Source organism: Rhincodon typus, chromosome 37, assembly GCF_021869965.1.
Source record: "Rhincodon typus isolate 14 chromosome 37, sRhiTyp1.1, whole genome shotgun sequence".
NCBI classification, from domain to species: domain Eukaryota; kingdom Metazoa; phylum Chordata; class Chondrichthyes; order Orectolobiformes; family Rhincodontidae; genus Rhincodon; species Rhincodon typus.
Genome location: NC_063368.1, coordinates 12,876,755 through 12,900,259, shown reverse-complemented (window position 1 = coordinate 12,900,259; position 23,505 = coordinate 12,876,755). Strand labels below are relative to the sequence as shown.

Below are 23,505 nucleotides of genomic sequence, written 5' to 3'. Positions count from 1 at the left end.
CACCAATGATATGATTCCAACCCAATTCCCCACTGGATTAACCTGAGTTTCTTGATCAGTGGGCTCATAACATCACTATGGCACAACTGACCCACCACCCCCCCCGCCTTCATGGGCTTTCCAGCCTGTTCTTGACCCACCCTCCACACCCCCCCCCGCCCCTGTGTAATTTACATTTATGTTATGGCCAGACCACATCAGGTCTCAGTGTTTGTAACCAATGGATATTTACTTCCTCTTCAAGTGGGCTAATGCACCCTGTTTACATATAAACAGAAAATTAATCAAAGCCTAAGTAAGTAATGTGGGCACATAAGTGAAAGGACAATTGTTGGCTGACAACCAAGAGAACATTCTTAGTTCTTCAAACAATATTACAGCATATAAGGTTTGGGAGTCTCACTCAAACATGACCGCCAGCAATGCAGCACTCCCTCAGTACTGCATGGAGAGCATTCCTTTATACTTTATGGCTCAAATCTCTGCAGTGGGGCTTGAGCCCATGCTTTTCTGAGTCAGGATGGCTACCAAGCCCAGCTGAAACCAGCACTCGTGCTTAATTACTTAGTCTGCTGCCTGGCTGGATGTTGCCTTAAGAAGAGAAATTGAGGGAGTGATTTGGGAAAATTGGGGGTAATTCATGATGATCCTTTTTTTATTGAAGTTTATTAAACAAAAGACATGAAGTTAAAGCCTTTTTATTTCTGAGCTCTTACAGAACTATATAAAATATGTTAAATGCTAACATAACAACTAGCACAAGATAAAGTGGTTCTGTTTTTGTACTGAGACCTAGTTTGCAAGATAACCTTACTCAAAACTTTGTTTTCATATTTCTGCAGAGCCATCCATTCCTTTCCATAGATATTTTCTAATAAACCTCAGGCCTGTTATTACACACCTCTGGAGCACACGGGGGCTTGAACCCAGGTCTCCTGGCTCAGAGGTCAGGCCACTAACACCGTGCCAGAAGAGCACCAAGATGTAATAGATAAGTTTAACTTATTTCACAGAAGGGATATGCCCACAGTGTCAGCTAGATTACTGGTTCTGTTAAACTTGCCCTCACTGGACACAGACCATACAATTCCTGCATCTCATCCAAAGGACAGGTTCAATTAAAAATTGTCCCCCACCCCTACATTGACTCTTACTGAAGTACTGTTTAAGGGAATTTGGGTAGATCCTGAGCAGTCAATCTCTGGTGTGGGCCAAAAACCAGAGTTGCCAAGCAACCACAGCTTGACATTGATGGATAGTGATCAGAATTCAAAAAGGTAACTGATTTTACCTTCTTCTAGCCTCCTCAAAATTCCACCAAGACAGGTCGAAATGATTTTCCCCTTAAGCATGGCATCCCAACATGACTGACACAAATGGGATATGGAGCACAACAGCTATCTACAGACCTCAGATCCCTGCATTTAGCCACTGGACTACACACAGTTCCCAGACTTGCTGTAGAAGGCACTGGTTTAGCCCTAGCAATCTCAGCCAGCCAGCTAAGATAAAAGCAAACACTTTGGATGCTGGAGATCTAAAATCAGCATAGAAAATACTGGAGAAACCCAGCAGGTCTGGCAGCATCTGTGGAGAGTGAAACAGAATTAATGTCATGACTTCTGAAGGGAAGGTCTTTATAGAAAAGACTGCAAAGTCCCAAACAGATTGAGATTTCTGGAACTTTTCCCACCTTATTGCCAGTGTCGGTTTATCTAGCGTGACTTTCACCCTCCAAGGGGATCACATGATTGTAGTGGGGAAATGGAAGAGGGATTGAGCATCCAGTCACTGTGCTCTTTTTCCTGCTCATCCATTTCGTATTAGGTGAACAAGTCACTAATAGGTATGGTAGGTCAGTTTTTAAAAATACAGTCTTGCACTTATGATCCTGTGGACTGTGTGTGAACCCGATGCTCTGGATTCAAGTCCCATGCGAGAACACAATGGCCAAAGAAGGTGTATTCACAACCTAGCCATTCAGGTTAAGTGGCAACCTGCAAATCCCTCTATCGTACACAGGCAAGGAGACTGAAAAAGATTCCTGGTCAGAAATGCAATGGAGAGCGCAATGGAACCTCTCCCATCACAAACCATAGCTCCAGACTGTAACGTGCACAGAGTGTGGCTTGGACAATGAGCAAATTATAACACCACCACTCCTCACATCCTGGAGGCTGGGCTCAGAAAGGCATTGTTTTTATTAATACTTTGTTTAAAAATGAGCCAGAAATTTTACCCGGTGCTCCACATAAGCTGGTAGACTTCCAGTGCCCTGAAATGAGGCTGAAATAGAAATCAAGTACAACATAGGTCACTGCACCGTCAACTAGAGGGCAGATTTTCAGACAAAAATGTGACATGAGTGTGATCCGCTTTAGAAATGATTTTTCATTTAGAAAAAAAGTCAGTCCATTATAACAAAGTTTCTCCTTTCCCCACTACCCAATGAAGCAAGACAAGAGGACAAGTCAGAAACATGTACTGCCTTGTTAAAATTGCACACTGCACTGGTGTTCTCAGTCTTACAAATAACTTGCAGGATTTACTGAAGTTTTGATAAACTGTAGTGAGACCTCCCCCCTGAAATCCCACATCAGAATTAAACCCACCCTCTGTAGGCAGGAATGGAGAACTACAGCTTGAAAAAAAAACTCCTTTCACTAACAATAATTTAAACAAGCTGTAATTATCCTCAATCACTCCTCCCCCCATTTATTTTGGGAATATTTCTGGAAAATTGCCCACTCTGGTGCAATTTTGTCACTTAGTCCGAGTCCTCAGAAAGCTCCCTGTACCTTCCTTTGTTAAATCGATTGGCATGGGCTAGGTGCTGTTATTAAGTCAAGGCCTGGTTACCATGGAAACCCAAACATGAATACCAAGGCCCAGTCCCTCCACAGTTTATGGTATGATTTCTAAACCTTTCTTCCCCACCCCCACTGTATTTTATTAAGTTGGATACAGGAATGACAGGTTTTTTCTTTACAATAGTTCCCAATTCTGGGATTAATTCCAAATTGGAGGTGGGGGTTAATCTAGAAAAGTGTTAATCACCTGTTTTCAGTAAACATGCAGATTATTCTCTGTAAGAAAATAATATTCTTGAATCAATTTGAATTTTGTTTGCAGGGACAGATTCCATTAAAAAGCGGTGGGTTTTCTATGTAATCAGCACATGTAGATTTGGGTCAGAGGTTGCCCACAGTGCAAAAGTTAGTTTTTTTTTTCCACCAACTACCCTCTTTACCCCTTTTTCCTCTTCTGGGGAAAGTAAGTCGTTTTTCATATTCATCGAACACTTTTATCGTTAAGATTTTTGGTGATGGCAGGGGGAGGAATAATATTTTACTCTATAGCCAAAGCTGCAATGTAGGCCCAACTAGAGTTGATAACACCAGCCTATCCCACATTCTACCTTCACATCCACAAGTATGTTCTTCCCACAACTCTGGATGACATTTTTGTCTCCTCCACCGTTGTCTAGCTTAAGGCTGCTGAGGGGTGTTTTGGCAGTCCAGAATTGTTTAAACTCCTGCTTGGCTACATTTCCACAGATCCAGTCAGCCCTCACCCAAGTTGTCCTTGGTTCAGGCTTCACTTGAGGCCCATGGGTCTAAACTGAGGCCTGTGGTACACACAGCATCTCACAGGGTCATTTTCTGGCCCTCACCAGTCAAGTCATTGACACCAACCTAAATTTAAATAGACGGCCCACTCATTTTTGTTCCCTTGATGGCTATTGCTACATTGTACCTGAGGAGAATTTGTAAGTCTGGTTACTGTTGGCAATGTCAATACAAAGGTTTAAGACTGTTTCAAATGCAGTGAAAACACTGGTCATTCTCCTAATAGATTGAGGTCTATTCTCTCTCCTCCCATCCTCACTGCTTGACAACAAAGGCATGTGACTGCCCATTGCTCCAAAAACCAATTCGCATCCCAAGCCTCTATCACAATCGTGTAATATGTTCCTTGGAAGGAAGGGCTCAGGTACAGGCAGAAAGCTCCTACTTTGTCCTTCTGCCCCACTAACTCAAAGTTCAGTGCCCACCACCCATCCCTGTGCCGTTCCTGATCCCTCCCCTTCCCATACCCATATCGTACAACTCCAGAAGGATGGCATTCATGCTTGGTCAAAGCAAAGGAGAGTATGGCACAACACTGTGCTGGCTCAAGCCTATAGCAGGAAGGTGATAGTAGGCAAATCATCTGTGCTCAGCCAAGGTACTCAATAGTCATATTGCTGGCGATGACCATCTCAGTTTTGGGATGGTCCAGTGACCTGCTTCAATCTGACCAATAACGTTCCCAGTTCAACCGCTACAGATCTCCTGATTTTGATTATTAGTGTGGAAGGAGAGAGGCCAGGAAAGACAAGTCAGTGGATCCTGAGCTCAGGTTAAAGATGCATGTGGTTTGGGATTTTGTTTGGTTGGGAGGAATGTTCACAGGCCTGTGTTGATGGCCAAACAGTGAAGATGGACAGACAGGAGAGAAAATAGACCTCGGATCTTACTTACATCCTATTAAATATTTTTGCAGTATAATCACTGTGACGTAGGCAACGCAAACAGCCAATTTATACACAGCAAGCTTCCCAAAACAGCAGTATGATAAATGACCAGGTGATGTGGTATTTGTGTCAGTGTTGACCTTAGTGGAGGGACAAATATTGCCCACGTCAGCAGAGAGACTTCCCAATAATGCAAATGGAGCTTTTACAGTCTGAAAGAAAATGTAAGCACTGAATATGAGCTGCAGTAGGCATCCACAGAGGGTACTGTAGCTCAGCAAGTTGAATCCCTGTCTCTTAACTCAAACTCCAGGACCAACAAATCAAGGAAGGTGTGTTCAAAATGTCAAACAGATTAAGTATCGACCTGTAAATCCTGTCAACATCTGCCAGAGGGGGACAGTTTCCTGGCCAGCTGGTTGGTGGAAATAATGTTGGAGCATCCACCAGCACTATCTGTAGCTCTGGGCTACAATGTGCAGGTAGAAAGCACAACTGGCCTCAGCAACACTGACTCCGCACAAAGTTAATGCGCCACTGCTTGGGACATACAGAAAAGCACCCTGCTCACTTTCAGTGGTCACTCACTGTAGAACAGAATGTAAACTCTGCTGAAAAGACAGGCATGTTGTTGAAACTTGTTGTCTTGCACTTATCAGGACAAATGCAAGAATGCCAAATTTGGAATGATCACAACAATTTACACTGCAGGAGAAAAGGGTGCCAGCTGGTTGGCAAATCAATTCTAGTTGGTGGAGGCATTGCCACGGAGAAAGCAACAGGGAATTTATGGGCTTCCCATGCTCCCAAGAAATTCAAAACAAGTGGTGGAAGTCTTGGGACATATTCCTTTCCTTACAAAGAATATGCACATGAAGGCATGTTCCATCTATCAAATGTGAATGAGTAATGTTCCAAGCTTGATGGATCATCTTAAATTGAAGGCCATTAGCATACTCAGGATTGCTTAGCAATTGCTGCCCAACTGCAGAATTGCTTCCAACAGTAAATATTCATGTTGTTTTGTTTTGGTTCTCTTTTCCGCAAGAGCCACCATAGAATGAGGTGGGGTGGGGTGGGGAAAACAGGTCAAGGTCATTAACAGGTAGGAAGATTTCATCAGAATTGACTGGTGTGTGCCTCCTGAATTCTGAGGAGTGGGTGGGGCAACAGAAATGAAGTCTGGAGTCAAGTAAATTGAGAGGAATTGGTCTGTCCTAAAAAAAAAGCAAAATCCAGTTCTTGGTTACAAAAAACAAAACAAAACAAAAAAAAAAGTAAAGTAAAACTCAATCGTCGTTCACAGGCTGCGCTCCTGAAGGTGATGCACTCTCCGGAGGGTAGGGACAGAGGGTACAGAACTTGTGATCCCTCAAGGCAAAACTGCTCGTTCTACACAATGCCACCCAAATCAGTTTTGCCTTCAAACACCCTATTTCCCCAGCACACACAACCTGACAGTGCAATCGCCGATTTAGCAATCGGGATTGAAAATAGTGCCCGATTCCATTACACTCCCACACCCCTCCTCCAATAATGGCCTTGTGGGGGGGCCCAAAGGGAGGTATACAGAGAGAAGAGGTTGAAGCTACCAAGTGCGATTACAGCTGCTGTCCTGCCACAGAAACCGAAAAGTAGACTCCAAGAGATTCCAAGTGAGTTTGAAGAAGGTCACACGTCCAGTTGGGTTTTCATCTGAACTGCATCTCAGACCCAGCCGTGGGTTACCCAGAGAAATATTTCAACAGCACTCGGCAAAGTCCAATGTTCAGCTTTGGAGCAACAAATTATTTACAAAGTTTGTAAAAGAGAAAGAGAACTTAAATGGCGCCTGGAGAAACCAATTGACTTGTTGGCTTATGAAAATTTGCTGGAGGCACGTGATGCCAGGCACCCAAGAGAGTAGATTTTGTTAAATCATTGTCTTCGCTTATTATGATGATCCTCAAAATACTGTCCAGCAGCTCTTTCTCTCCCTTCTCCACGTCACAAGACTCGATCCATGGATTTGAAATTGAAGAAGAAGGCATTGTACTGAGTTTCAGCTTGGTCGTTGCTCACTTGTAGCTCCACTGCAGACAGAAAAAGAGCGAGTGGGCAGATTAAGAGGTTGACATCTTCGCTTCTCAAACACACACCCTTTCTCCCTCTGGGTGCAGAGAGACATTGACACTCCAAAAATCCCTCCCTACAAATACTGACAACTACCAGGAATGATTTAACCCCCCCAACGCCTCCCCGGGACCTTATGATATTTTTATGATATAATGGGACACTCCCATAGATCCTGATCCTAAGTTTGAGAAATAAAGCTACACAAAAGATTTGCATTTATATATAGCACCTTTCATGACCACCAGACATCTTGGAAAGTTTTGCAGCTGACGAAGTGTGCTATTGTGTTGTGGGGAATGTGGCAGCCAACAGGTGCACAGCATGGGAGTAGCTAGATAACCTGATCACAGAAGTATATGATTATAGAAGTGGGTGGCCTGGTGGTTCAGTGGTTAGCACCGCTGCCTCACAGCGCTAGGGACCTGGGTTCGATTCCACCCCTGGCTTGCACATTCTGTGTGGGTTTCCTCCGGTTTGCTTCCACAGTCCCAAAAAACACGTATAGGTTAGGTGGATTGGCCATGCTAAATTGCCCATAGTGTCCAGGGATACACAGGCTGGCTGCATTAGTTATGGGGAATGCAGGGTTACAGGGTAGGGGTGTGGGTCTGGGTGGGATGCTCTTTAGAGGGTCAGTGCAGACTCAATGGGCCAGTTGGTCTCTTTTCACACTAGAGGGATTCTATGAGAAGGAGGCCATTTGGCCCAGCACCACACTGATGGAGATATAATCGACTGGCCAGGCAACTAGGTGCACTCTCCTCTGCCCCTTTTCAAAAAAAAAAAATGGTGTTGTGGGATCTTTTACCTCCAGAGCAGACATGGTGCTGTGGTTCAAATATTTCTCCAGAGCACAGCGCTCTGACAGTGCAGCAATCCCTCAAAACATCACTGGATTGGGTCAGACTTCATCTTTGTGCTCAAGCCCCACAGTGGATTTGAACCAGAAACCTTGTAGCTCAGAGTGCCACCAACTGAGCCAAGGGAGAGAGACTGAAAAAAATGGAAGAGTCAGGCACCCTAAAACGAAAGTGGTAACTGGGACGTAGAACGTATTTGTTTGTATCGGCGTCAGTGAGAATGACTAAATAGCCCCACTCCCCACAAAAACCAAAGAGCAACAAAAAAAGTGACTGAGAAAAATCAAATAAAGCACTCGAGGCAAATTTTAACTCCCACAGTCACACCTTCAGTGCCCAAGTGCCCCTAGCACCAAGCAGGAGATTCTGGGAATTTGCCCCTTTGGCTTTGGAACAAAAATACTTGCAAGCCAAGTGAGAAGTTTATATAAAAAAAAGATTTGAGTAAATATACTGACCCTCCGTATGGTGGGGGAGGGGCATCATAATGTCCTGATCTTGTCAATGCCTCTTCATACGAGGGAAGTCCAGGGGCAGTGGTCTCCACATTGGTCAAGGGCAGCTCTTCACTCGGCTCAACAGGTGGATGGTTGGTTAGGTTTGGGACTAGCCCTCGATATTCGGGTGGTCTGGAAGAAAATTAAACAAAGGATGGGAGAAAAATCATTGTGTGTCCATGGAGACTCTCAATCCCTCCCGGTTTCATTCTGGGTTCCCTGCACGCGCGCCACCCCACAATTCTCTCTCCTGGCAGAGGCCTGGGCAGGAGGCGTACAAACACACCTGGCAAGTTAACAAGAGGAGCACTATTTATAAAATCAGAGGTTGCCCATTTCAAATGGAGATGAGGCAAAGTTTTTCCTCAGAGGGTCGTGAGTCTTTAGGACATGCTTCCCAAAGAAAAAAGGTAGTGGAAGCAGAATTTTTTTTTTTTAGGCAGAGGTAGATGGACTCTGTTTGAAGTCTGGCACCTACCTGTCTGCTCTCTTCCCCCTCTGTTTGCAGAAGTAGACGACAAGCAGCCCAATGAGGATGAGGAGCACAAATCCACCGATCAGTCCCGCTACCAGCCCAGCAACATCAAACTTGTGAGCAGTGGGGCCACCTGAGGAACAAACAACAACAAATTCAATCTGGACATTGATGGCAGAAAAGAAAGACAGAGTGGAGTCATGGTAATGTCACTGGGTGAGTATTCCAGAGTTCCAGTTAACAGAAACAATCGAAAATAAGAGCAGGAGTAGGCCATTCGGCCCTTCGAACATGTCACCATTCAATATGATCATGGCTGATCATCGAGCTCAGCACCCTGTTCCCACTTTGTCCCAATACCATGACACCCGAGTCCTAAGAACTATATCTAAAACATTGAATGTTTTCAAGAAGGAGTTAGCCTCAACCGCTTTCTGTGGCAAAAAGGATTCCACAGGTTACCCACTCTGAGTGAAGACATTTCTTCTCATCTCAGTCCTAAATGACCTACCCTAAATTCTTAAATTGCGACCCTTGGTCTGGACTTCCTAGTCACTGGGAACATATTTTGGGTACATAGGTTCAAATCCCACAATTGTGACTGGCAGAATCCACTGCATAAAATCTGGAATTGAAAGCTAGTCTCAGCAATACTGACCACGAAATTATCATTGATTGTTGTAAAAAAAAAAACAAAAACCCATCTGGTTCTTTAGAGAGAAGGAAATCTGCCATCTTTACTCGATCTGGCCTATGTACGACACCACAGTGATGTGGTTGACTCAAATAACCTACTCGGTTCAGGGACAAAAATCGAGATGAGCAACAAATACAATCACCCAACAACTCCTGCTAATTACAAACACATAGATCCACACTGGAGCTCCTGTGGTACAGTGGGAGTGCCCTACCTCTGGGCCAGAAGGTCCAGGTTGAAGTCCAACTTGCCCCAGAACACCTTGCTCAAAAATAATTTATAAATCCAAGCTGAACCACCTCAGGGGCACTTCCATTGTCAGGAAGGCTTGGTTGCTTGACTAAAATTAATGAGAAAATGATGAACTCATTTTCACCATTGTGGGTAGCAATCTTGTCCCCAAATGTTAGAAGGCTGTGGGTTCAAGTCCTACTCCAGAGAGTTCCAGCGTAAAAGTCCTCCCACTCCCTGGGAGGTGGTGAGGGAGTGCTGCACAGTCAAACGGTGCTGTCTTTCCTGGAGGTCCTGTCTGCTTTCTTGGGTGGATATAACTGAACCAATGGTATTATTCTCTGAACGTTAAAAGAAAACAGAAGCCTCACTCCCCCTGATCTTTTACCACAATTACACCTTGAATGTCCTGTGCCTGAGCACACTCCAGATGAGATTCAATATAATGCAGGAAGCCATTCAGCCCCATCATGTCTGCACCTGATCTCCAAATGACCATTACTTAGTGCTACTCATGAGCATCCCTGCAAACTGTTCCTTTTCAAATAACCATCTAATTCCCTCAGATGTTTTGACTGAATCTGCCTCCACATTCTCAGACAAAAAGTGTTCTAGACTTGCCTTGAGAAAAATAAAATTTTCCTTACATCACTTTTGTTTCTTTTAAGAATTCCATCAAAATCAATGCCTTCTCATTTTTAATTCTTTCAGGGGCAAGAACATTTTCTCCCTATTTATTGTGTCTAGAACACACATGATTTTTCAATAATTCAATTTGATCTCCTCTCAGCTTCATAAAGTGTTTTGCACATGTTGCCTTTGCCGCTGCCTCTTTCAGCAATTATTTTCAAACCCGTGCTGTCTGGATACCGAGCCTCCAGTCAGCGAAAACAATTTCTCAAGTACTCCAAACTTGTTCAAAGTCTCGAACACTTCCATTGCCTCCGCTCTTACTTTACCCAAGCAGCACAGTCCAATCTCTTTTCCAATTCCTCCACTTTCACCCCTGCTCCAATTCTACTAAGACAACAAGGTGCAGAGCTGGATGAATACAGCAGGCCAAGCAGCATCATAGGAGCAGGAAGGCTGACGTTTCGGGCCTAGACCCTTCATCAGAAAAGGCCAATTCTACTTAGTATCCTTGGTCCTTCAAAGGCTATGACATGCTCCCTAAAGAGTGGATTCAGCCACAGCCCAACTTTCTTTTCACTAAAGTTTGGTAACTTGCATTGATCGTGTGCAAGTCTGATACAGATAATCAGTCACTAACATTGTATCCTGTCATCGCTTACCTGGTTTCTGATTGTTCACATACTGCTTCCAAAACTCGCGCTGTAAAACAAAATAAGCTTTAATAACAAAATAATGTGATGTTAAACCATGTCACAGATGGACATTTTAAAAATATCCCATGTCCACTATTCAAAGAAGAGTGGGGGGGAGTGGGGGGGGCGGGGACGGGTAGGCAGGCAGGCAAGGAGGGTTGTTAGAAGGAAGAAGGGGGTCATCCTAGTGTCCCAAATGATATTTATTCCTTAATTAACATTTTTGTGTGTGCGATGAACTATTCATATCACAGTATGGGAGCTTGCTGTGTGTAAATAGAGTGCCACAGCTCCTACACCATAACAGTGACTACACTTCAAAAACAATTTAATTGGCTGTACAGCAATTGTGGGATGTCCTGAGGTTGTACTATTTTAAAAAGGTGAAATCACTTAAGGTCTGACAGTGTGTGCCTGGTCACACCATAGCTGTGATGGTACAAATCTCCCACGTTGTTAGGCCTCGTAGTTTATGACATTGTTCCTTCATCTTTTCGGACTTCAGTTACAATTCCAACCCAGCAGACAAGAATTCCCCCGAATTTCTCCAACTACGGTGCCTTGACCAGCTAACCATTCTTGTGTCTGACTAGTCGAGGCTGCGTCATCGGTCATCTGGGTCCTGCACTTCTCAAATCTATCCCTAAACCAATCCCTCCTTTAACAGTCTCCGATCTACAATTTTCTTGGTATTGTTCTGTGGCTAAAGAAATATTTACAGAGTATACTGTTAAGAAACATCCCACTGTGGCTTTATCTTGTCACAAGGCTGCAAGCAAGTGTAAGGTCATGTGGTGTACACTGTCAATTAACAAACTTTACCCTTTAGACTACAAAGCCCTACCACTTGCACCTTTTCTAATTATTGTCTCTTTAGTTAATATGTCCATCAACACTCCCTTGGACTGCCTCATGGGATGTTTTACTACACTCATGGCATTATTCCTATCCCAACACAAGAAAGTGAACTGCAGCTAACAGCGGGTGGTGGATAAGTGGAACTTCTGCTGGGGAAGTAAGCAGAGATACAAAGGAGGGCTCCTCCTGACCATTAAGCAGCAGTGTTTGACAGTTGTAGGGTAGGGTGAAGGGGAGGCTGGTGCCTGTGCATCATCCAAACCATCTCCTTCCCACAAATCTACTTTACAGCATGTGGCAAGGAAGGGATGCTGTTAAATCCATTAAAAAAAAAATCCTTTGATGTTGGATCAGCTGGCTGTTGTGAACACAGATGAAAAGGTTGCAGATTAGGCCATTACAGAACTGAAACCAGAAAATGCCATGCAGAGGCAGCAATTAAGGCCCTTTGTCCTGAAAGCCACTCACTCTAAAAAGCTCACATATGCTCAGGTCCTTCGAAGCACAGAGCCGAGGGCCTACATGCTCTCGGAATGATACTCACCGTCTTCTGGTCATCCTCAAAGATTTCACGAGCTTCCTCATAATTGCAGACTTCTTCATAGCATTCCCGCTGCAGATTTCCAGGAGTGATGAGTTCAAAATCCCAGCTGTTGTACATCAGCTTCCGACGCAAGAAGACTGTTGCTTGACTTTCCTTGAGGAACACTGGACGCATTTGGAAGAGAGAAAAAAAAAATGCACGCACAAATTTTAAAGCCTTAGTGCAAAATTCTTTATGAAGACTCATTCCAAGATCTGTGAGATTCAAGTCACAGAAAGCTTTGGTCATAAGAGTTGAAGGATTACACAGAATTTCAAGCACAGAAACATGCAGTTTGGCTCAACTGCTCCATACTATTCTCCACAAGAGCATCCTCCTATCCCTGTTTAACCCTATCAATATAAACTCCTTTTTCTCCCTTGTGTATGTCCAGTCACTGTTAAAAGTATCTATTCCATTCACCTCAACCACTCCCTGTGTTGGCGAGTTTCACATTCTACCCCATTGAGTAAACAGATTCCTCCTGAAGTCAGTTTTGTATTTATTAGTGACCATGTAATCTTTATGGCACTGAAGATGTTTCCAATTGCACAATGCATTACATCTACCCTTTCAATCTTCTTACATAATGCTCTGTGTCAATGAATAGCTAAACGATTTTTTTTATTTGAGAAGGTTTTATTTATGGAACTGGTACAGAAAGGGAAATGAACTAGGTAGGGAACATACCTTCACCCTGAAGGAGTCCTTGCTGTGGCAGGGTCCGTGCATCGATCGAACAAATCTCGGTGAGGGTGCAGATTAGAAGGACCACATATAACAACCGATTGGTAACCATTCTGGAGGAGTACCTAGTTCCAACAGAATGACAGAAGGTACACTGATTAACATGATGGACAGAAAGGTGGGGTCATTCATTGAAAGGCTCTAGACTTGACTATCCCATCACATTCCTGGTCGGTGTCTCATATTCTACCCTTCATAAACAGGAGATCATCCAAAACATGGCTATCCACATCACAATAAGTCTCATTCCCAATCCTGGCTATTGGCTCCTGGTTAAGCAAGATCTTTATTTTCAAATCCTTCCATAGCATGAACCCCTCCTGATCTCCAATTTCCTCCAGCCTCACAACTAGAGATAATCAGTGCTTAACTAAATGTGGCTTCTTGTATATCCTCATATTTTAATAGCTCCACTATTGGTGGCCAACACCACGCCCCTCCCCACCAAGTAAGCTCTGAGATACCATTGTAACACCTCCCTCCTCCCCCACCAGTCTTCTGATCATTTGACCTAAAATCTCCTTATGTAAGTCGGAGCCACATTATGTTCATAATGAACGTATGAAGCACCTTTGGATGTTTTATTACTTGAACATTACCGGAAAGAGAGACATAGGAAGCATTTGCTGATATATCATATATTGATGGGGTTAAACCAAGAGGGATGCTGAAGCATTCTGCCTTGCACTCATCAGGGCAGAATATCAACATTTCAAACAATCACAACAATTTGTGTTTTTACATTGGGAAAGGATTGGCAACATGGCTCTTTTGCCATGGCTGTAAGCAACAAATTCAGATACAGTGAGTCATTCTCTGTAAATGAAAGGAATACATTCTAGCTATGGGCTCTTTATTTTAAATTAGCTAGGAGCTTGGGGAGGCTATAGTTCCCAGTTGTTTTCTCCCAGGCAATGCCTCGGACAGAGTTGATTTGTTAACCAATCAGATGAAAACCTTCAGCAATTTAGAAGTTGAGTACCATCAAGCCATTTATGTTTAAAACAGAAAAAAAGGTGCTATGTAAATATAACCTATTGGAAAATGGTCTAATTTCTTTCAATATCCTTCATCCAACCTCAAACTCCAGTTTAGAATCAAGGTAAAAGTCTCTGGCATTGTGTTCTACACAAGGTTTCACCTAAAGCCCTCCCCTCATCCATGTAGCCTCTGGGCGATTCTACACCAAACAGGTCTTTTCCACAATCATTTTTTAAAATATAATTAATAACAGTGTTATACAATTAAAATACACTCAATTTAGTTTGTTAAATTGCCCAATGGTTTTACCGTGATGTTGCTCGAGTATCCTGGAAATTTTTTATTCATTCACAGGAAGCATTCAACTTTGGCAAGTTCACCATTTATGGCCCATCCCTAATTGCCCTGGAGAAGATGGTGGTAAGCTGCTTACTTTAAGTAGTCCATGTGGTGTAGGTACACCCACAGTGCTTTCAGGGAGAGTGCGCCAAGATTTTGACAGTGACACTGGAGGAACAGTGATATATTTCCAAGTCAGAATGGGGTGAGCCTAATGGGGAACTGCAGGCAGTGGTGTTCCCATGCATCTGCCGCTCTTGACCTTCTAGGCAGTAGCGATCATGGGTTTGGAAGGTGCTGTTGAAGGCAATAGCAAGTTGGTGAGAAAGAAAGAATATTTATTTTCCAGTGAATTCACGACAAACAATCATCAGAACCCTGAGCTAGCAGCTTTTAAGCCTGAGAGAGGTTTCAAAGCTAACTATAATTTTGTCATTCTTTTATTTTCCCAGCCGTAGAATTAAAAAAAAAATGTGCAGAAGGAGGCCATTCAGCTCATTAGCTCTGTGCTTGTCTTTTTTACTTAGGTTAATGTAATAGTTGAATGGCTTGCTGGACCACCCTTGAGGACATTAAAAGTTAAAGAAAAAATGTCAGAGATACGGGGATAGAAGAGATGGAAATGAAGGATAATGTAACAAAATGCAAAAAGACAAGGAAAAATAATCACATTTCTATAGCTGCTTCCATGATCTTGAAAATGGTAAAAAGTGCTTTATATACAATGAAGCACTTTTGAGGTGCTTTCTTGAGTGAGGTATGGTGTAAGTGACCACATATTTTCCTCTTTTGGACATTTAAGAAAAAAAAAACTTTATCTATATAACATCCTCGAAAGTAATAGGAGAATTCTTTTTCATGCAAATTTCAACATCCAGTGGGAGTATGTACTGAATACTTTAGCTATACAATATGTTACTTTTTGCAGCAGTGAGGTAGACACATTGAGACATAATGGTACCAGAGCTCTGAGTCAAAAAAAAAAGCTGCCTGGTGACAGCCTTTGGATTGGTCTAGCTGCAGTTTGTTAGAGAGCTATGAGTGCAGTCAGGGGTATCTCTCCCAGAGAGAGAAAAAAGGTGAAAAAACTGCAGACTCAGAAGAAAAGTCAAGGTCAAGAATGGATCTGGATCCATCTGATTAACTATTGAAATCAAAGATTGACCGTCATTTTGCACACATCGTGGCATCATAGCCAAAAGCAAAAGAACTAGGAGAAGTAGCTCTCCATCTTTGTAGTCCGGAGTTTTGATCAACAGAAATTGTTTTCCCGGTTTCATATTTTCCACCCACAACATCGGTTTTGTCCCTCTGATTGGGGGAAGTGCAATGGAGGAGTGAGAAGTTAAAGGGACATGGCTTAAGTTACATAGTAGTACATTAATAATCTCTTTTGCTATTTGTTAAAATAGCATTTATCATCAAGTCATTTTCAAGATAATGACAAAACCAGTGTGAAATTATGTTTGTCTTAAATATCAGTCAGACAAACTGATCATCTCGATGCTTTAATTGGGTAGTTACACATTGGAGATAGTCTGTGGGATAATGCAGCTTAATTATCAGTGCGCTCCTCCCAAATGAATTGTAACAGGGGATGCTGTGGTAATGTCACTGGACTGGTAATCCAGCGACCCAGGTTTATTCCCAAGGTACATGGATTCAAATCACAACACTGCAGTTGGTAGAATTTCAATTCAATCAATAAGAACATAAGAAACAGGAGAATGAGTAGGCCTTCTGGCCCATGGAGCCTGCTCCATCATTCAATAAGTTCATGGCTGATCTTTATATGGACTCAGCTCCACTTACCTAAATCGCTCACTGTAACCCTTAATTCCTTTGCTGTTCAAAAATCTATCTTTGCATTAAAAACTTTCAGTGAAGTAGTTCGACTGCTTCGCTGGGCAGGGAATTCCACAGATTCACAACTCAACTCAGACCTAAACCTACTTCCCCCTTGTGTTCAGGCTATGCCCCCTAGTTCTAATTTCACCCGCCAGTGGAAACAACCTCCTGCTTCAATCTAATCTATTTCCTTCATAAATTTTACATGTTTGTACAAGACTTCCCCCCTCATTCTTCTAAATTCCAATGAGTATAGTCCCAGTCTACTCAATCTCTCCCCATAAGGCAACCCTCTCAATTCTAGGAAGCCAGTCTCAGAAATGACCACAATGACTATCCTCGACTGAGTTTTTAAAAACTCATCTGGTTCAATAATCTCTTTTAGGGAAGGAAATCTCCATCCTTTCATTGTCTGGCCTACATGTGACTCCAGACCCACAGCAATCTGGCAGACTCTTAACCGCTCTCTGCAATGGCTTAGTGATTAAGTCTATTCAAAAGGAATTAAGGATGGGTTAAAACAAAATGCTGGCTTTGCTGACAATCCCCACATCATGGGAAAGAATAAAGAAACAGTGATTGTATTAATGTAGGAAACATGGCTGCCAATTTGCACAGAGCAAGATCCCAAAAACAGCAATACAATACACAATAAGATCACTGTCAAGGAATGTGCTTGTCAGGTTAGATTTTGGTGTTTCCACGAGTGGGGAAATCTCAAAGTAGGGGACAGAGTTACAGAATAAAGGGACACTGAGACACAAAGGAATTTCTTCTCTCAGAGGGTAGTCAATGTCTGGGATTCTCTACCCCAGACAGCTGTGGAGGTTAGATCACTGAACGTATTGAAAGAGGCAACACAGATGTTTGAAACAGGAGCTGAGGGCTATGAGGAACTGGTACAAAAGAGGAGGAGTTGAGGCTTGGAGCAGATCACCCCTGGTCTTACAGTATGGCAGGGGTGCCAAATGCCCTTGTCCTACACCTATTTTTCATGTTTGTATCTCCTGCATTGGTTGATTCCACTCCCTCCACCACCGACGTTCAAAGATCCTCAGACAGCACCTTCCAAACCCACAAATACTTCCATCTAGAAAGGACAAGGGCAGCAGATATATGGGAATACCACCACCTTCAAGTTCCCCTCCAAGTTGCTCACCATCCTGTCTTGGAAATATATCACCACTGTCGTTGGGTCAAAATGCGGGAATTCCCTCCCTAATGGCATTGTGGGCTAACCCACAGCAGGTGGACTGCAGTGGTTCAAGAGGACAGTTCACAACCATCTTAACGGCAACTAGGGATGGGCAATAAATGCTAGCTAGTCAGCATCACCCATGTCCCACCAACGAATGAAAGAAAATTGATGAATACCATTCCAAACACCGAAGAGGAGATACACGTACAGATTAATTGTGACAAGACTCCACACGCAATAAGAGGGGGAAATCTTAACTGAAACAGACAGAAATGAGCATTTTCACATTATATAATTTTCCATATCTTAAAGTTAAAACCGAGACCACAGATGTGAAAGTGAAACTAAAACAATAAAATTACCCATTTCCTCCCCGTCACAGCTTTCAAGCAGTGAGAATCCTGTTGACAAACTTTGAGTCACCCTTTAGGGACATGCCCCAAAAATCATGAACAACTATCTGAAATCAGTTCCATTGTGTCTACCAAGCAAGTTATGGCAAGTCAATACTACACCAGGACTGTCGCAGTGTGTCACATTCTAAACAACATGTCCCCGTACACCAACTTGTAAGACATTGCATAAAGTCAAGCAGCTTGCCATTTTGTGGTCTGGGTTACACATCATGACAACCTCATTGTTCATTGAGATAACAAACATCCAGTCAGATCTTGCAGTACAGCACAGTTATTTATCTAATGACTGCAAAACCCCAACACCAAGCAATTACTTCCTCACTTGCTGAGTTTAAACTGATGAGTCTGCTACTGAGTCTGAGGAAGGGGCACTCCTGGGTAATGTGCAGCATTGTAAGTGTCTCTCCACAAGCATGGAAGGAGTTTATATAGAGGTCCCAGTAATGGATATTGGCTGCACAGGGACCCCATATTGTCCTGAATCTGTTTGGCAAAGACCACTTTCGTCAGTTCAAAGCCCACTGTTCAACAGATGGGGTTTGTCACAAGAACCAGCCAATGACTTTGTGCTTCACACTCCTGAATCCAATGGGTGTTTGCCAGTGGGATCTTGCTCAGCAATGTTACTCTGTATGGGGATGCCAGAATGGAAGGCAGACAGTAGGTGGGTTGAACCAATAATTATGAAATGGGTAAGTAAATGGTACGCAGCACAAGAGAATGCTGGGGAGACGAGGGCTGTGGACTCCTCTCTAGACAGAAAAAATGTTTGAGTCTGGGGTGGGAATTGGACCTCTGTTTTTTTAATAATGTTCCTACAATTCGATAACCGGGACACAAGGCCCGAGCCCAGTGTTTTCCATAGCGCAATAACAACTAAGCAACATCCCACAGCCACAAAAGGTGCTATAGAAATGCATTAGTTGCTGCTGTCAACAGCTAAAAGGTGATCCAAATTATGCTAACCTTGCATTTACAGCCCCAGGCGAGTGATTGCATCTCCACTGACTCAGCTCCCTTGCGCGGTCAGGGTTCTGCTTTTCTGGAAGGTCCAGTTGTCAGCCCTCACTGTTCAAACAGACAGATATTCCCAAATCAAACACAGAGACAGCTGTGAGGCCAAACCACAAAAAGACAACTTCACAAACCAACAGTTCACTGCAGCAACTATCAAGCTATCAGTTACCACGGACAAACTCTTAATCGACATCCCCCAACTGTCAGCAAGATTCACACCAACAAAATTAGAATAATTTTAGAACAGATGGAGAATAAATTAATTAATAAGCAACTGTGTCAAGCAAACAGGTGCTGAAACATTCTCACTTCGAATGCTTAGTTTCAGATCCACTCTTGGCTTTCCGAGAGACGAGTGTTGTCATTGTCAAGAGTTAAGCCCATTGACGTTTCACCCCTGCCTCAATATAAACCATCAGACTCAGCCTGACAGCAATGCTGTCAACTCTCAACTATTTCCAAACCCTCATACCTCTCAAAGGCTATTTTATTTTCATGAAACAAAAAGAATTGAGAATCCAGACATGAATTTGAAATAGAGCCTTCATCAGAAGTGGGGGAGGGGAAGGGGGTTCTGAAATAAATAGGGAGAGAGTGGGAGGCGGATAGAAGAGAGGATAGGTGGAGAGGAAACAAACAGGTCGAAGAGGCGGGGATGGGACCAGTAAAGGTGAGGAGTTAGGGAGGGGCTCATATTCCTCTTGGGAACCCTGCAGCCCAATGGTATCAATGTGGATTTCACAAGCTTCAAAATCTCCCCTCCCCCTACCGCATCCCAAAACCAGTCCAGCTCGTCCCCGCCTCCCTAACCTGTCCTTCCTCCCACCTATCCCCTCCTCCCACCTCAAGCCGCACCCCCATCTCCTACCTCCTAACCTCATCCCGCCCACTTAACCTGTCCGTCCTCCCTGGACTGACCTATCCCCTCCCTAACTCCCCACCTACACTCACCTTTACTGGTCCCATCCCCGCCTCTTCGACCTGTTTGTTTCCTCTCCACCTATCCTCTCCTCTATCCATCTTCTATCCGCCTCCCATTCTCTCCCTATTTATTTCAGAACCCCCTTCCCCTCCCCCTTTTCTGATGAAGGGTCTAGGCCCGAAACGTCAGCCTTTCTGCTCCTATGATGCTGCTTGGCCTGCTGTGTTCGTCCAGCCCTGTACCTTGTTGTCTCGGATTCTCCAGCATCTGCAGTTCCTACTATCTCTGATGAATTTGAAATACTTTTTTGTCCAGTTCAGATTTAATTTTAGAGCCAAACTTTCTAAGCTGCCTCAGGTTCCTTGACCGAATAGAAGTCCTTCATGCATGAACCTTTGACAGTGAATATTCCTCCATGTGAGGCATCACAATAAAGATAATTCTCCTGCTGTGGCTCAGCTGATAGCTCACTGGGACCCTAAGTCAGAAGGATATGGGCTAATGCCAAATGGTCCAGAGTTGAGTGAACAGCCCACCTTGCCACTTCAGTGCAGCACCAAGGGAGCTCTGTATGGTCAGAGGAGCAGGAGATGTTCAACTGTGGCCCTGCCTATCTTGTCAGGTGGACGGAACCACTCCTGTGGTCACTCTACCAAAGAGCATGAGGATATCACCCCCAGCAAGCTCACCAGGCTAGAAAGTATTGATTCCCAATCAACACCATTAGGATTGGGTCATTACTAGGACAGATTATCACAGTGCCATTGGTGGGAGCTTGCTGTGCACAAATTGGCTTCCAATGTTGCGAATTTCCAAATTCTTTTTCTCAGCAAAGGAAGCCTCTGGTATTAAAGGATCCAAGAGGGCATTGCCGTATTCTTAAAGCCAGAAAGCAGAGGATTCAGTTTCTGCTTTACATACTTGAGCACATAACTTAGGAAATAAGATTTATGATTCAACCATTCAGGTCCTTCTGCTATTTGATAAGAAGGTGGCTAATCAGATTGTGGTTTCAACTCCCCCTTCCTGTCTATCCCCTTACCCTCTAAAAATCTGTCCAAGTCAGACTTGAATATATTCAATGATCCAGCCTTCACAGATCTTCAGGGAACAGAATGCCACAGACGGTCAACACTCGAGAGGAAAAATAAAATTCTCATCTGCCTTGAAAAGAATGGCCTCTGAAACACGAAAAAAATTCTCTCTACTTCCAGATTTAATTGGGAGATGCCCAATTTTTAAAAACACATATTCTAGGCTAGCTCTGTAGTATTGAAAGATCCGTCTTTTGAACAAGTCTATATCTTGACTTTCAGTGCATTGTAGAAGATCCCAAGAAACTATTTTTGAGAGAAGAGGCATGGAGCCCTAACTCATCTCGTGGCCATTATTTATCCCTCAATCAACATCCACGTAAAACCAAACAGATATCTATGCAATTATCTCATTGCTTGCAGGCAGTAACTTTAAGTATTATTTGCAAAAGTCTTAGAAGTCACGTGGCATCTTTGGAGAGAAACAGAAACCGAAACCTTCTCTCCCCAGATGGCTGCGTGATCTGGTGAGCTTTTCAAATTTTCTCTGGTTGTTATTTCAGATTTCCAGTAATATTTTGTTTTTGTTTAAAAGCTACTTTTATTTTTGGACTTACTGGAATTTCCCAGGTGTACAACATACTCGTGAGCAAGCGATTGCCGATGGCAACTTTATTGGCTGTAAAAGGAGGTAGTGAATGGTGCTAAATAAATGCAATAAATCAGTGGAAGTTCATTATAACATAGTTCAATATACCTCATACTCAGTTACAGTGCAGCGCTTCATGTCTCTCAAGACAGTCAAATCTTTATTTAAGTCTTCATTTTCCTAGTTAAAAAACAGGAGAAAATACGCTTTTCTTTAAAAGAAAGAAAAACTGGCCTGCATGTAAGGCAGTCTAACTTTCTGGATCGCAATATCCATACTATACAATTGGGGGGCGGGGAGACATGTGGGGGGCTTTGGAGGGTGTGCAGAGATTTACCAGGATGTTGTCTCACCTGGAGTATGTTAACTATGAGGAGAGGTTGGAAAACTTCAATTGGTTTTGCTAGACTGTCAGATGTTGAGGAGCGATCTGACAGAAGCATATAAAATTATGGAAGCTGTGGACAGGGTGGATAGTCAGAATCCACCCCCGAGGATAAAAACGTCAAATACTCAGGGGCATAAGTTTAAAGGCGAGAGGGGGAAAATGTTTAATGGAAATGTGCGAGGAAAGTTTTTTTTTAAGAAATGCAGAGGGTAGAAGATGTCTGGAACGTGCTGTCAAAGAAGATGGGAGAAACAGATAATGATAGCAATGTTTACGTGGCATTTAGACACAAACAAGCAGGAAATAGATGGATACAGACCACGTACAAGCAAATGGTATTAGCTTAGAATGGCGTCATGGTTGGCATTGACGTGATGTGGAGGTGCCAGTTTTGGACAGGGTGGACAAAGTCAGAAGTCACGTGACACCAGGTTACAGTCCAACAGGTGTATTTGAAATCACAGGCTTTCAAAGCACTGCTCCTGCATCAGGTGAAGTCCACTTCAACCTGACGAAGAAACAACATTCCGAAAGCCTGCTGAGTTCAACTAAACCTGTTGGACTATAACCTGGTATCACACAACTACTGACTTTGGCATAGACATGTTGGGCCGAAGGGCCTATACTGTACTGTTCTGTTTTATAATGGACTTCTGCTGTACCTCAGGTACAAAGTTAAAAATACAGCGAGAAATTGCTTCCGAACGTTAACTTGCAATAAATTGAGCACAAGTTCCAGGTATGACGTAGCAAATTTAGGATTCGTCGCAGTAAATTGTATGACACAGAACAATCAACATACAGCATGAATTCCGTGGTAGAAGTCACAACTCTGGAATCATTTAAAATGAAAGTGATTTGCAACAGGTTGACTGTGGGCTTTATCCGGATGGGTGAACTAAAGTGCAAATTGTCACTGACAATTTAATGAGCTGGTGATAAAATACTTCATTACGGCTGTGAGCACTCCTCGCAGGGCTGAAGAGTTTCAGTACGTGGATTAACAGTGCTTCCATTTCTGTTTCGGTTTGGTCCTCCTCCCTTCTCCCCTCCCCACCTTTGCTCCCTTGCGCACACACCACCCCCCCACCCCAATCCTGTTGTTTGCCTTCTGTCTTTATTCAGCCAATATGACTCAGTGCTGGCAGACTTCACCCTCTCATTAACTTCAGGGTGTTTGAACTGACTGCAGATGTGCCTTGTGAACAAATGGGAAAGTAAAACTGTGCAATTCTGGACATTTCAGTCGGTTTGCTGAGCCGAGCCCATTTGGAGCACGTTTCCTAATCACTGACTGTACTGAATGACCTGGCCACAGCTGCCCCATGTTCAGAGGGCTAAAGGTGGCCTCAGTACCACTGTTAATTGTAAGTGGGGGGGGCAACAATCAGACAAGGATTCTGTCCTGAAATCCCAGCTGGAATCTATGAACATACACATTAGGAATGGGTGTAGGCCACTCTGCTCCCCAAGCCTCTCTAGCCAAGATTGGGGCTTTCTAATTACACCACATTCCCACCTACCTCCCCATTACCTTTCACCACCCCCTTGCTCAAGCATCTACCGCTACCTCAAAATACTTTTCAAAACACATGCACTTCCTCAAAATGCAGTGAAAGCAAATTTCTATTTTTGAGAACAAATTACTCATCTGTTAAGGGGCTTCCCCTTATTTTTGTAAACAGTGACCCCCTAGTTTCCAAGACAACAAGATGCAGAGCTGGATGAACACAGCAGGCCAAGCAGCATCATAGGAGCAGAAAGGCTGACGTTTTTTCTGATGAAGGGTCTAGGCCCGAAACGTCAGCC

At 43.4% G+C, this 23,505-nt stretch overlaps 2 protein-coding genes across 7 annotated transcripts in view; one reads left to right on the top strand and one right to left on the bottom strand.

The window, feature by feature from the left end:
- Positions 1 to 637: 637 nt before the first annotated feature.
- Positions 638 to 23,505, bottom strand: part of prrg2 (proline rich Gla (G-carboxyglutamic acid) 2) — a 43,123-nt gene continuing 20,255 nt past the window's right edge. For 4 of the 6 annotated variants that reach the window (XM_048617451.1, XM_048617452.1, XM_048617450.1 and 1 more), the window contains exons 2-7: positions 12,848 to 12,969; positions 12,119 to 12,282; positions 10,684 to 10,723; positions 8,467 to 8,596; positions 7,950 to 8,120; positions 638 to 6,588 (exon numbers count right to left, since the gene is read on the bottom strand). In XM_048617451.1, the coding sequence (XP_048473408.1) occupies positions 6,558 to 6,588; positions 7,950 to 8,120; positions 8,467 to 8,596; positions 10,684 to 10,723; positions 12,119 to 12,282; positions 12,848 to 12,956 (645 nt within the window). In that variant the 5' untranslated portion in view covers positions 12,957 to 12,969 and the 3' untranslated portion in view covers positions 638 to 6,557. Of the gene's footprint in view, positions 6,589 to 7,949; positions 8,121 to 8,466; positions 8,597 to 10,683; positions 10,724 to 12,118; positions 12,283 to 12,847; positions 12,970 to 14,318; positions 14,423 to 18,652; positions 18,755 to 23,505 lie in introns of those variants that run through there. The other 2 variants (XM_048617449.1, XM_048617447.1) reach the window with 2 other exon arrangements.
- Positions 21,141 to 23,505, top strand: part of LOC109937328 (nitric oxide synthase interacting protein) — a 43,556-nt gene continuing 41,191 nt past the window's right edge. The window contains exon 1 of the mRNA XM_048617446.1: positions 21,141 to 21,186. The gene's annotated coding sequence lies outside the window, so the exon portion shown is untranslated. The remainder of the gene's footprint in view (positions 21,187 to 23,505) is intronic.